The sequence below is a fragment of the Python bivittatus genome, unplaced genomic scaffold (assembly GCF_059951505.1).
Source record: "Python bivittatus isolate LINGU-HERP-01145 unplaced genomic scaffold, Pbiv_v1 ctg000610_np1212, whole genome shotgun sequence".
In the NCBI taxonomy this organism is placed as follows: Eukaryota; Metazoa; Chordata; class Lepidosauria; order Squamata; family Pythonidae; genus Python; species Python bivittatus.
The window spans coordinates 38,550,634-38,565,208 of record NW_028277088.1 but is presented as its reverse complement, the minus strand read 5'-3'; the positions used below and the strand labels follow the sequence as shown (position 1 = coordinate 38,565,208).

Sequence of the window (14,575 nt, the reverse complement as noted above, 5' to 3'; positions counted from 1 at the left end):
TTGGTTGAATTATCTGTAATTTTAAATATATAGAAAAGTGACATATAGATGCCAGTATTATTTTCCATTGATATTCATTATCTGTTCTTTCTTGAATATCTGATATAGTGTATTCTGTCAACAGGCTATAAAGAATTATTATAGGATTCTTTTTAAAAGAGTATATTACATTTCTAGAATACTAGAAAGGGTTTCTGAAGCTCTTCTGGCTGCTAGTTCATAGCTAGATATCAACATACTTTAATCAAAGAAAAGGTCACTCTGCTTATGTTATACCTCCTCAAATAGACAATTTGATTAAGAGATGCACTTGTATTCTACCCAGGTTCTCTGACCAGAGAACTACTTTCAAGTTGGGGTTCCCCATAGCATAAATCTAGCATGATCATAAACATCAAACCTAAGTCATATGCCATGCCTCCTTAGTTTTTAATTTAAGGCTCAGTTAAAATGCTATTCATACATTCCTGAATCAGTAGAAAACTGTACCAGCATAAACTTTTCTGTACCCATTGCTGAAAGCTATCCTGCCTCTAGAGCCTCTGTTATGCCTTGCCACTAGAAGATGGTGTCTGGATTTCAGGTGTGCAGGGCTTGTTAAGTTGAACATTTGGTTAAAATTTCCAGCTCTGCTGCCCGCTTTTGCCCACAGGAAACTACCTATCAATCAAAGCACTGCTGTAATGGTTGGATTGGTTTGACAGATGGCTAGACTATGGTTGATCATTGGGCTAGAGGAGCTGCCTGGTAAACTAGTGGAGGAATTCTTGCTTTAATGGACAGCCCTTCCCAGCAGATCAACTAGGTGGGGGCCTTATTAAAGCTCTGGTTTAGCATTCTTCCAAAAAATTGCTAAACTTGCTATCAAAAGAAGCTTACCAAACAGTTAATTGTTGGCAGGAGGAGCTGCCTAGTAAAGCAAGATATTTTCTCCAGCTAAACCAGGCAACCGCTCCACCCCATGGATCATGTCTCAGTTTGGCTTATTTGTCTGAGTGTATGGGACATGCCTGCAGCAGCCTGAAATAACCAATAGGGGCTATCCCACTCCTGCAGATCACCTGACTGTACCTCCATCAGAACAGTTGGTAGAGTGCATCAGATTCCACAAATATTGAAACTGCCTCAGATTGCTGCCAAATCTTTTAAAGTAGTTTTCCCCCTTACTTTAAAACCAAAATAACTAAGGATGACTTAAGTGTATCTCACTCATGGCATGAAGATAAGCTTAAGGCAACGTCATGGGGATAAAACAGAATAAAGAAATTGACAGAACGTGTTTGTATCTTAGTTATGTACAAGTGAAGAGAGGCTCATAGAAGGAATTCCATGCTTTCCAAAGTAGTTGGAGCTAACATTCACTAACTTATAAAAATGTCAAATATGCCAATTCCAGCTGGCAAAACTTGCCATTCATTAAGGCATGAAAGAAGATATGCCTTATAGCATGAATCTGGGAAATTAAAATCTTATTCTCTGACTAATGAAACTTCCTGAGTGAAAATGAAAGGGAGGATTTCCTCAAATAAACCAATGAAACACTGCATTAAATTTCTAAAAACATGTTTTAAAAATAGGGGAAATTTTTGTATGATATAATATTCATTTTTAAAGTGTTAATTTTATCCCAAACACTCAACTTAAAGTGAGGCCTATTTTTCCAATTGTTGCTATTTCTAACAATATAATTAGTCATCCAGTATGCAGAGTTGTGGCCTTTTCCTACAATATCTGCATTACTGCTATAATGAAGATAGTGTGTTATTCATGTCCCTGATTCTTTCTCATTTAAATAGAAGCAAAACCCATGTCAGGTGCATCTTGGTCCTGGCCTTGATCTACAGGTTAATGTATGATGCAAGTCTCCAATGAAGGATTTGGACTGGGGTAGGAAAAACATCTGCCAACTTTGTAGATGGGCATGACTGAACAGGAGTGCACCCATGTAAACTTCAAGGGAAAATGTTAGAATTCTTCTGGAGCCTTAGATTCCATACTAAGTGACCTTTTTAACTACAAGGGAAAGCACCCAGTCTTTTTATTCCCCATGTAGGCAGATTTTTTTTAGAAAGTTCTGAAATAAACACACCTGTTAACCATTGTTTACTGCATATGAGATATCAGTGAAATTTATTGAAGAAAGAAGGTTTTTATACTTTTATTCTTAGTTGGCCTTAAAATAGTAACATGGAGTTACAAAAGATTGCTGACTGATCCCCAGAGTCTTCAAATACTTCCTTACTTCCCTTTCTGTAGGCTCTTTGATGAGCACAGCAATCAGTTCTGGACCTTCTCTGGCAAGCTAAAGCTGGAGTTCATAAGGGGAGAGTTCTCATTGTCATTTCTGGGCTTCTAGTATCCTTTCTCCATTCTGTCTCCATGGCAACAGGTTTCATTCAGATCTGAGAGAAATCAAGCAAGCTTTTTTAAAAATAATTATATAAACCTCTTACCTTATTTCCACTCATCTGAGGTCTGAGTCTTTGAAAACAGAACAGGGATTAAAATCCAGTAGCTGAGATAACGTTACTCAATTTCATTCATAGGGGATCTCTCAAGCCCCTTATTTAGTACCAAATGTCCCTATAGGAAGCAAGTTCTTTTTTGCCACCATATTATGCTTTCTGTGTTCAGTATCTGTCTGATAAATACCCTTAAATATTTGATAAAGGAGGCAGCTTGTAGCCCAAATAAAAATACAGCAACCAGAATCTCTCCATAAAGTACATATAACTATTCCCCCTGAGTCTTGTTACATGTGAAACTAGTTAGCTTAACTGTGAAGCATTTGCATTTCTATTTTTTCCCTGCATTATGTTATCCTGGGTTAAGCTCTGGCATTGAAAACAAACACTAGTGCTGAGCTTTAGCATAAATAAAGTTTCAGCTTTCAACTTCAAGATCAAGTTTGGCCTCAAGCTGTAGTTTTTGTATTGAAGGCTGCTTCAAGTTTTAGGTCCCTAGACATTATAAACACATCTAAAAGCTCTTTTTTTGCACATGAGTCAAACATGTTTCCATTCGCCTCTATGGGTGAAACATGTTTTCAATCAGATGAATAATAGGAATGCAATATACTGGGGAATTGTTACTTTCTCTATGTGTATGCATGATGGAAAAGGGGAGGGGCTCTTTTAAAAAACATGCAGAGAAACACAAAACCTGTCTTTTACAAAGACTGACTTTCCAATTCTCATCTTTAAAAAATCTGCAATGAAGCTACATTTGTGAGGACGCTAAGGAAATTAGCCTAAAGGTTTAAGATGACTACTGGTACTATGACAATTAAAGTATCAATGTACACCAATTTTATCTAAAAATATAAGCAAATAAAAGGTTTCTGTTTCAAGAAGTTATAGTCTAAATACAGATAGTGGAAGAGAAAAAACAACTATTAAAAACTAATTGGATTTATAGAGAATCTTACAGGCATTGTTATTAATATTAATATACGCATTGATAACCTGTCTTTCTTCCATGATGAGACTCAAACACCATACTTGAGGTTTTCTTATAGTTTCCTTTCCAAGCAGTAAGGATGTTCATAAAGTAAAAAGAAAAAACGTGTGTGTACTTTTCAAACAGGGAATAAAACATTGCATTCCAGAAGTTCAGTCTCCCCCATTCTGGGCTAGCTATAGTCCAGACAAAACAAAATCAAAAGAAAGTACCTAATGGGGTCCAGGCAATCCAGAACCCAAAACAGTTTGAGAATAGGTCAGACACAGAGAACTATGTTCTTATCTGCAAAAACCTGAATGACCACTAGCCAGCAGCAAAGAAATACAGAAATCCTTTGTTGCTATCTAGTGATTATTCAGATTTTGCAGCCAAGTCTGTTAGCCTTAGCCCTAGCCTTCCTTGAATTTAGGGCAACAATTTATTTGGGGGTAAGTATCTTAATTGAAAGGAGCATGAGAGATAAGCTGGCTTTCTATTTCTTTTAATCTCACATAAGACATAATCCTAGAGTCAATTGCTATTCTAGAGCAGGAAGATATCCTGGCATTAAATATTATAAATTTTATTATGTTTTCAGAAAAAGTTAAAATACATAAAAATCAAGAAAAAGGAAGGGAAAAGAAAAAAGAAGGAAGGGGAGCATAAGAAAGAAAGAGTAGCTTCTGACTTTCCTTGGCACAGGTACAGATACAGAATATATTTGCCTCTTACTCTAATATCTAAAAGTTTACATAGTAAAAAATAGTTTTTAATCTAATATTCAAGAAAATTCCTAAAATCAATCTATTTGGATAATACATATAATTTGTACAAGATATTTCTGTAAGTAAATCAATCAGCAAATCCCAAAATCAAAGTTGAATTTTTTTTTTGAGTATCAAGCAAAACGTCTAAGAGTGGTTTCCAGTTAGAGACAAAGTTAGACAGTGCCCTGTCATCTCTACCAATTCCATTAATTTCAATATCCATTCTTCAGCAGTAGGTACAGTGGTACCTCGGGTCACGAACTTAATTCGTTCCACGACTCTGGTCGCGACCTGAATTGGTCGCGACCTGAATTGGTCGCAACCTGAATCAAATTTTCCCATAAGGTTCAATGTAAATACAGTTAATCCGTTCTGACCCCTACGAATTTGGTCGCCAACCGATTTTGGTCGCCAACCGAATCAAATTTTCCCATAAGGTTCAATGTAAATACAGTTAATCCGTTCTGAACCATATGTTTTTTTTTAAACCACAAAAATATGAAACAAAGTACAGTACAGTACAGTATGAAGAGAGAGAACGCTAACCTTGCTTGAGGCAACTTCTGGCGTGGAGGACAGGAAGGCGGGTGGGGAGGCGGTTATTGTTTGGAGGGAGAGTCCCCCTCCCTACAGGAAGCCACGACCACGTGTCACAGCAGGGAAAATGGCCGCAGATCCTGTTCGTCACCCGATGCGGAGTTCGCGAACAGAAGCAAAATTTTGCGAACGGTGCTGTTCATGAACCAAATTGTTCATGAACAGAAGCATTCGTGACCCGAGGTAGCACTGTATTTGTAAATCCTTCCATTTTTGCGCGTACAGGAGTCTCACCACAGTTATCATATAAAGAAATACATTTCCGTGTTGTCTTTCCATTTGCTTATCCATCATACCTAAAAGAAAAGTCTCTGGTTTCAATTGCAACTCTATTTTCAAAATCTTTTGAATCAAAATACATATCATATTCCAATATTTCTTAGCCTTTTCACAAGTCCACCATAAGTGATAGAATGTACCTTCTCATTGATTACATTTCCAGCATTTGAGGTTCCTTTATACATCTTTGACAATTTATCTGGTGTCAAATATCAACAGTACATCGTTTTATAGAAATTTTCAAAGTATAATTGAGAGTGAACTTTAACCCTTTATTCCACATATTTTCCCACTGGTCTAACATTATGTTATATCCAAAGTTTTTTGGCCATTTAACCATACAATCTTTAGCATCTTCTAAATTCATCTTTAACAAAAATTTATACATTTTATTTAGCAATAAGATGTTCATCATTAGTACACAAAACCTATTCAAACTCAGAGTTCTCAGTGGTAAATTCATAGCTTTTCTTATCTAGTTTAAATCTTTCCTGCAATTGTGCATATGTAAACCATTAGCAAACAAAACCTTCCAATTCTAATTCTTCTCTCTTCTTCAGGTTAGGTTCTCCTTCAGAAAACAATAACAAAGTTGCATACGTCAACCAGGTTGCTTAACTGTTACTTCTCTTCTATAGAAAGCTTGCTGGGGTGACAACCACAGAGGAATTTTTGGAGACAATCTTGCCTTATATCTGTTCCAGATTCTCAGTATAGAGCATCTGATAAAATGATTCTTAAAATCAATATTAGCTTTCACTGTCATACCATAAATGTCCATACCATCCAAATCTTAACTCATGTCCTTCCAATTCCAGTAACCTCTTGTTTTGTAAAGTCATCCATTCTTTCATCCGTACCAGACAGCAGGCATCAAAGTATAACTTTAAATCTGGAAGACATAACCCACCTCTTTCTTTGCCATCCTGTAAAAGTTTATATTTTATTCTTTGTATTTTACCTTGCCACACAAATTCAGAAATAGCTTTCTGCCATTGTTTAAATGGTACATCATTTGTCAGTATCAGTATTGTCTGAAAAAGAAAAAGGTAAAACTTTCATTTTAATTACTGAAATTCTACCTAACAATGACAGTTGCAGTTTACCCCATCTTAATAAATCCTTTTTAATATCATTCCAGACCTTAACATAATTATTTTGATATAACATATAATTCATATTGGTCAATGTAACTCCCAGATATTTAACCTTTTTTTCAATTTTGAAGCCAGACTTCTTCATCAATATTTCTTGATCTTTCGTAATCGTATTCTTAACCAACATCTTTGTTTTTTGTCTATTTACCTTAAATCCAGGAAGTGCACCAAAACCTCTCAATTTCTTCATTAAACATTCAATTTCATTTTGAGCTTCCTGTAAAATCAAACCTAAATCATGTGCAAAGGCTCTTAATTTAAAAACTTCTTTTTTGATTTGTAAACACTTTATATTCACATCTTGTCTAATATCTCTATTTAACACTTCCAGAACTAAAATAAAAAGTAGAGGTGACAAGGGGCACAACCCTGTCTTGTCCCCTTTTGTATCTCACATAGTTTTGTAAGTTCATCATTAACAATATACTTGCCTTTTGGGAAGTGTATATCGATTTAATCCCTTGCAGAAAGTTCTAGCAGAAGTCCATATCTTCCAAAACTTTAAACAGGAACGACCAGTTCAAATTATCAAAAGCTTTCTCCACATCCAAAAAAATCAGTGCTGCTTGCTTTTCATTATGATGTTGCAAATATTCTATTATATCTAGTGCAATTCTTACATTGTCTCTCAGTTGTCTTTTAGGTAAGAAGCCACATTGATCTTCATGTATAAAGTCTGATAAAATCTTTTTCAATCTCTCTGCTAGTATTGATGTAAAGAGCTTATAATCATTATTTAACAAAGAAATTGGTCTGTAGTTTTTGGTCATAGTTGGATCTTGACCCTCTTTTGGCAATAACACTATATTAGCTTCCTTCCAAGTCTCTAGTATTGCTGAGACCCCTAAAATAGAGTTCATCACCCACTTAAGTTCATCTTCAAAACATTTATAATAACTCATTCATCCATCTGGTCCAGGGGCTTTTCCTATTTTAGCCTTTTTGATAGCTTCTGATATTTCAAAGGCAGTCGCAGGATTTGTTCATGATTTGTTTTTGAGATTGTGAGAGTTTTGGTAAATTTTGTCTTTTTAGATATGTGTCAGTATGATTTAATGAAACTTCTTGTCTTTTATACAGATTTGAAAAAAAGTTATGAAAAGATTTTTGGATGCTTACATTATCTGTGAGTGTAACATTTCCTTCTTGTATTTTCATTATCATTTTCTTGTCTCTCCTTTCTCAGTTTATATGCAAGCCATCTCCCTGGTTTATTTGCAGATTCAAAATATTTTTGTTTTGTAAATTTTAACTTTGTATTTCTTTTATAGTTAACATAGATAGTTGCTGTTGTAGAAGCTTAATTTGGTACAAGATATCAGTGTCTGTTGGGTTTTTTTGTTTGTTTTGTAAACTGGCTTTTTTTCTCTTTATTTCTTTTAGAATAGTTTGAATTTTTTCTTGATGTTTCCTTTTAAGTTCCCAGTTGTATTGAACAAACTAGCCCCTCATCACTGCTTTACTGGCATCCCAAACAATTTTTAAATTTGTTCCTTTATCCAAATTGTTATTAAAGTATTCATTTAGCTTCTTCTTTACGTTCCTTTACTACTAATTATTTTTGCAATATTGATTCATTTAATCTCTACTTAAATGTTGTAGGTTTCTTTTTAAGTATCAGTGTAACTGGATTATGATCTGAAAAAGTTTTTGGTAAAATATCCATCCTAGTAATCTTGTTTGTCAAAGTCTTTGAGTTCCATATCATATCAATTCTAGAAAAAATATTTGTCTTTCTGAAAAAAAGGTATATTCCTTGGCATTCCCATTTTTTTGTCTCCAAAAGTCTATCAAGTCAAGTTTTCTATCAAGTCAAAAAAAGACTTAGGTAGTTTCCCTTGGTTAGGTTTAATTCCCTTTCCGGAGGACTGTCCATCTGAGGAGAGGTTACTCCATTCCAATCTTCCATCAAGCACCAATTTTCATATGTGAAAGGCAACAATTGATCTATCAGGTATTTTAAAAAATTACTTTTATCTTCATTAGGAACATACAATCCAACAATTATAGATTTAATTCTTTGCAAGTCAATTTCAACTGCAACATATCTGCCTCTTTCATCTGATAATAAAAGTTGTGGTTTCAAATAAGGCTTAATATATAAAACAACTCCACTGGGTTTTTTTTACTATTTGCCAATATAAATTCTTCACCTAAAGTTTTGTAAATCAAATATTTTTCATCTTTTTTCCTGATGTGAGTTTCCTGCAGACAAATTATATCCTGATTTAATTTTCTCAAATAATGAAAGATTTTTTATTTTTTTCGGGGATGGTTTGCACCATTAATATTCCATGTTAAGTATTTATAATCCATAATTAAGAAAAGAGTCTTTGTCAAAGCCTTTAACTGTAGCAACTGTCTCAACGACCTGCTCATCAGGCCCTTCCTCCAATTATTGTTGACTCTGCAATAACCCCTTTAATTCTTGTTGTAATTCCCATCCATATCTTGCCAGGAAATCTTTGGCCTTTTGGACTGAATTTAATCTGAATCTTCATTGTTGAAAGATAAAGATCACACCTTCCAATTTATCCCAACAGAATAAGATCTTGTTCTTATTTAAAATCTCTGTCAAAAAGATATAGTCCTTTCTCTTTCTCAAGATTCTAATAGGTATTTCTTTTAATACGATTATATCTCTATTATCAATTTTTAGTCTAGAATCAAAGTGAGTCTGTAGTACTTCTTCTCTTATTGACCATCTCAAAAAGTAAATGATAACATCTATAGGAAGTTTTCTGACAGCTGCAAAGTGTGAGTTTATACAATATACCTTATCCACTTCTTGATCCATCCTCTCTTCCTCCTAGCTTAATAAGTTCGACAGAGCAGTCACAACCAATTGTCTGACATTCTCTTCAGCATTTTCAGGAATTGCTCTTAATCTTAAACAGAATTCATTCTCTCTAAGTTCAAGTAGAGCAAAATTATCCAATCCTCTTTCCATTTCTGTATCTTTGCCATCCATTCTATTTTCCAGTATTTGTACTTTGTTAGTAACTTGTTTTACAACAGCATCCATCTTCTCTATTTTTTATCCAATTTTTGTTCTATTGTTTCAAATCTGGCATCTATAGTCTGTATAACTTTAGCTGAAAAGTCTTCAAACATCTGCCTCAAAAAATCAAAATCTGCAGAGGCACTTCTGTAGGGTCTTTTAGAAATCATTTTTAAATTAATATAACCATAAAATTGCCAATGAGAAAGTAATCCACCAAAAGAAACTTTCAGGTAGTGGATTAGTTAGGCAATAGCACACTCTAGTGGCCGGAAATAATATCACCAGAAAGAAAAAAACTCCGGAAATTTTCCATTAGCTTCTTTATACGACCACCCCAATCAGCGCAGAGTTGATTAAAAAAGGACGACTTTCTCACGCAGATGCATAAAGGCCAACGAAATATGTTAAAGGCAGATTCACCAAAAAGAATTACTAATAAAAAAGTTGAAGGAAACAAAAAGAATGTTTTTCTTTGTTTCTTTAAGAGTCCACAATAATTCAAACTCCATTACTCTTTTCTTTTTTAGGCAAAACTGATAAGCAAAGAGTTTTTAAAAAATCAGTATTCCCTTGAAATACCTATAATTGCCAAGAGGAAATAGCTCTCTGTGCCCAAGAAAAGCCTCTCTTTAACTATAAAAAGATAATCTATAAAAATTAAGAAATGGGATGGTCGGATCTAGGGTCCGTTTGAATTTTGGCTTCGGCGCAGCTTGAAACTGGATGGAAATCCCACCTCCTAGCTGCTCACTCACCAAGGGATCGCAAAAACCTCCACTTTGTGATCTCCTTGCCAGGAACAGCCATCCAGAGGGCATATGGTCAATTTTAGGTGTTCTCCTTAACTCCGGAGAAATCTTCAGGCTCAACGGGACCTGCCTGAGCCTTAGCCACTGCACTGATGGTCCCTTTGAGCAGAGCTCAAGGAAGAGATGCGTTCAACCCGCCATTGCCACCGGAAGCTCCCCAGCATTAAATATTAAATTAAGTCCAATTAAATCCATTGAAGAGCTACTTTAAAAATATTTTGATATACAGGTAGTCCTTGCTTACTGACTGCCTCACTCAGCAACCATTCAAAGTTACAATGGTGCTGTCCCTCAGTCATGTGATCACCATTATAATCAGTACATGTTATCCTGTGCTGACCTGTTCCCCCCCCCCCCGCCTTGGAGATAAGAGAGATTGGAGAGGAAGGGATTATAAGAGAGTAAGCAGGCACCCATGGGGAATACACATCAAAAGCAATGTGTCTGCACCATCAGCTGCAAGCGTGCTAAGCAAACACTCCAGCTTTTCCCCCATGGTATGCCTGCTTACTCTCTTGTAATTGCTTCCTCTACAAACTCTCCACTCTGCGAGAAAGTGGGGGGGGGGAAGAAAAATAAAGCTATTTCTGTAGGCAATCTTTCCTGTATCTTACCCATTTCCCTGCTTGCAGAGGAGAAAGATTGGAGAGGGAGGGATTACAAGAGAGTAAACAAGTACATAATAGGGAATACACTGGGCTGTTTGCATAGTGCACTTGCGGCTGCCAGTGCCAGCGCATTGCTTTCAATGTGTATTCCCCATTGTGTGCCTGCTTACTCTCTTCTAATCCCTTCCTCTCCAATGAATGTAAATACAAACATTAATTCCCTTCTTGTTTATTATCCCAGCAGCAGGGTGAGCATTCCAAAGGGCTGGGGTGTGGTTAGGAGGCAAACAAAAGCGGAAGGTGTGAAACTGAATAGTCTTGTCAGTTTCAAGTCGGAAAGCACAATTGCAGTCACGTGATTTCCCACTTAGCAACCACTTCACTTAGCGAAGGTTGCCAGTCCCAGTTGTGGTTGCTAAATGAGGACTACCTGTACATCCTTCTCATCTAGGTGATCCATGCCTAAGTATAACCTTGCAGACAGTCAGGAATATGAACTGCATCCTTCAACCCCTAGTAGAAAGATCAATTAAAGAAAAAAAAAAGACAAAGATTGTACCTTAAGCAGTGGTGGTACTGATAAATGTATAACAGCCAGCTCTGCTAGCTCCATTGCTGCCATCCCATCACACTGTGAGCCACCAAACAGCTGATTGATGCACTAGGCATGGCAGCTCATCTCTGCTCCCAACTGGCTCACAAAATTCCAGAAAATTGAACAGTCAGCTCTCACAAACTGGCACAAGCTGGCTGCAGCACACTACTGACCTTACATTACAATAATAAATAGTACATACATTTTTACAGTACTAAGTAGTAAGTCATGATTTATGCCCATACTCTTGCTCAACAAAATAACACTTTGTATTACTCTTTAATGCTAAGGAAAATTGCAGCAAGCAGGTTGAAAAAACAATTGAAAAATGCCTACTAGCAAAATGCACCTTGGATTAACTGCCAGCAACATCTGCAGGACACCAAAATGAGGGCAGGCACACAGTGATGTAGTTGTGTAAATACTGATACAAGTGCATAAGTTGCAGCATTTATGATCTTGTTTACACACTTGTGCCATTTGCCCATCTCCCCATGGATGCCCATGTTCAATGCATCAGCAGCACGCAAGAACATGAACATGAGTGTACACAAACATTCCTAGGTTTAGCAGTCTAATCAACCCAGAGTCTTTTTAAATGTACTCTGAAGTCTCCACAGATAAAAGAGCAAAAGAGAATGCTGTATACAGGGTGCCAGAGGATGAATAAACAAAAGTCCCAAAGACAAAAACTCCAAGACCCTTAGTCATTGCTTTTTAAATGCACTCAAAGTCCAAAATTCCAAAGAGCCAGCCAAAGCAAAACAAATCATCAGGACAGAAGTTTTCAGAAAAAAACTAAAGTTATTAATTATAGTGATGAATTTAGCTGTTAAGCAATAACATGATTGTCCATCATTGTCTTCTGACTGGGCTATGTGATATGCTACAGAGCATCACTCTCATGCTGCTTGTGTGTGTACTATGAGTGCTTGTGGTTCAGAGCCAGCACATCCTTTTTGATCCAACTGGGCCAGGGACTAGAGCCCAGCAACAAGGATGGGGAGCCATAGGAATGATGGTGGATAATTCCCACTGCAACTTGGGTGGTGCAGGGACTAGATAAACCCATGTGGAATCTTTTCCACTATGAGCTGACATTAGTGGTATTGCTCAGGGGCTGAAAGAGATAGTAATCAGGTAAGCTACATAGAGTCTCTTGTTGTGAGCCTCACTTGTTCCTGAACAAGGACTGAAACCACCAGGTAAATTACATGGAATTCACTCTACATGGGGCTGCCCTTGAAGAATATCAGGAAGCTTCAGCTGCTACAGAATGCAGTGGCGCAGGCAGTTATGTGTGTTTCCAGAACAGCACATGTTACACCTCTGCTCTGCAAGCTGCATTGGTTGCCAGTTTGCTTCCAGGTCCAATTCAAGGTGCTGGCTTTAACCTTTAAAACCCTTTATGGCATGGGCCCAGGTTATGTGAGGGACCGCCTCTTCCCAAGTACATCTGCCTGTCCCTTAGATCTGGCAGAGAGGGCATGCTTTGGGTCCCATCTGCTAGAAACTTACACTTGGCAGGTCCCAGGAGGCAGGCCTTCTCTGCTGTGGTGCCTGCCCTGTGGAACATTCTCCCCCCCCCCGAAATGAAATTAGCTCCATCCCTGTTAATGTTCTGTAAGTTCCTCAAGACCTGACTATATCATCAGGCCTGGGGATCCCAGGGGACTGGTGATGGCTCCATCACTGTGGCTGATATTCGCTATCTCCTGTGCTGTGTGTTTTTATTTTTTAATAACTGTTGTATATTTTAATAATGTTTTACATATTTATTGTTTTAATTAATTGTTGCATACCACCCAGAGCCATTTTTAGTGAGATTGGTGGCCATATAAATTTGATAAATAAATAAATAAAAATAAAAATGTGCAAGACAGAGAAAAATTTGCTCCATTTTTGTGGGTTGTCACTTTTATTTCGAGCTACTATATCTGGCTCACTAAAAGTTATCAAAGAGTTAGAATTTCTTGTATCACTTTGTACTCTGGGTATTCTGTAGTTGAAAGTACTTGTGCACTTTGTAAATACCAAAGCTACTTGAATGTCCACAGTTGTACTGTTGCTCTACTAGGCAACCATTAAAAAATTGCTGCTTCTTGGCCCAAGCCACCAGAGTGATATTAGGGGCAATGATACTAAGATATTTGCAACAGTTCATGGGATTAGTGAGTTATAACAGTATATGAAATGCTTTGAACAGTCCAAGGTATTTAAATTAGAAGTAGGGATGTCAATACATGTTAAATAGTATGAAACACATTTTACAACAGGTAAAAGTTACTTGCTGTTTTGCTTGTTGCTTTGCTAGTTAAGAGTGGTTAATGATGTTGTTTTTCATTACCATATAAGAATATAAAGTGCTATGACAAATGTTTTCTGCATTTTCAAACAGCTGCCACCAACTCTGCATTGCAATTTGAAAAGAAGAATTGTTGAGAGATTCAAGAAATCTTTATTCAGTCAGCAGAGTAATCCATGTAACTTAAAGTCTGAGATTAAAAAGGTATAGTATTCAAAAGGTCATTTCCACAATTATCATGATTTTTCCCCTATTATTTGAAATGTGGACTATATATTCAGAGGGGATGATAGGAAGCATTTTCAAAGTTTAAGATATTCAGCATTTAAAATTGCTCATGTTTTATTCATAATAAGTGGATGCCCAGATCATTATTTTAAAAATGATTGAACTTTAATTTAAATGTAGCTATTTATAACAAACATTTTAGTATGAAACTTAAACAAGAATTAATTATATAACTAAATGAGATAAATCATTTTTAAGTTTGAGGGTATATATAAAGCAGAAGTAAATCAAAGAATCAATTGAAGATAACTATTCATAGATATGATCAGAAAGTTTGAGAATATGGGTTCAGAAATAAAATCACCCAAGACAAACCCTCAATCCAGAACCCTTCAGAACATTTTTTTCTGATAATTACATCATAATACTAGTCCTTCATTTATGTGCTTTCAATTATGAACAATCCATTTAGAACAATATTAGCCTGCATGTTTAATGCAAAAACTTCCCATCTTATTTTTATGGAATGCCTATACCTAGTTTTCACTGATTAGCTAGCTATGGCTGTTTGGACTGGAATAGTTTGCTTCAACTATCTTGCTCCCATACCATGACTGGATTACTGCAATGCACTTTAAACTGAGCTGCCATTGAATATGGTCCTTAAACTGCAGCTGGTACAGAATGTAGCAATCCAATGAGGTGGGACAGATAAATGGCATCATGTCTTACAGATCCTTAAAGCACTTCACTGACTTTCTGCATTCCACCAGTGGGAATGGCCT

General features: G+C 36.4%; 1 protein-coding gene across 1 annotated transcript in view; it reads left to right on the top strand.

Moving 5' to 3' along the window:
• Positions 1 to 14,575, top strand: part of NEK10 (NIMA related kinase 10) — a 121,171-nt gene that overhangs the window by 90,428 nt on the left and 16,168 nt on the right. The window contains exon 33 of the mRNA XM_088150834.1: positions 13,656 to 13,766. Coding sequence (XP_088006960.1) covers positions 13,656 to 13,766 — 111 coding nt within the window. The remainder of the gene's footprint in view (positions 1 to 13,655; positions 13,767 to 14,575) is intronic.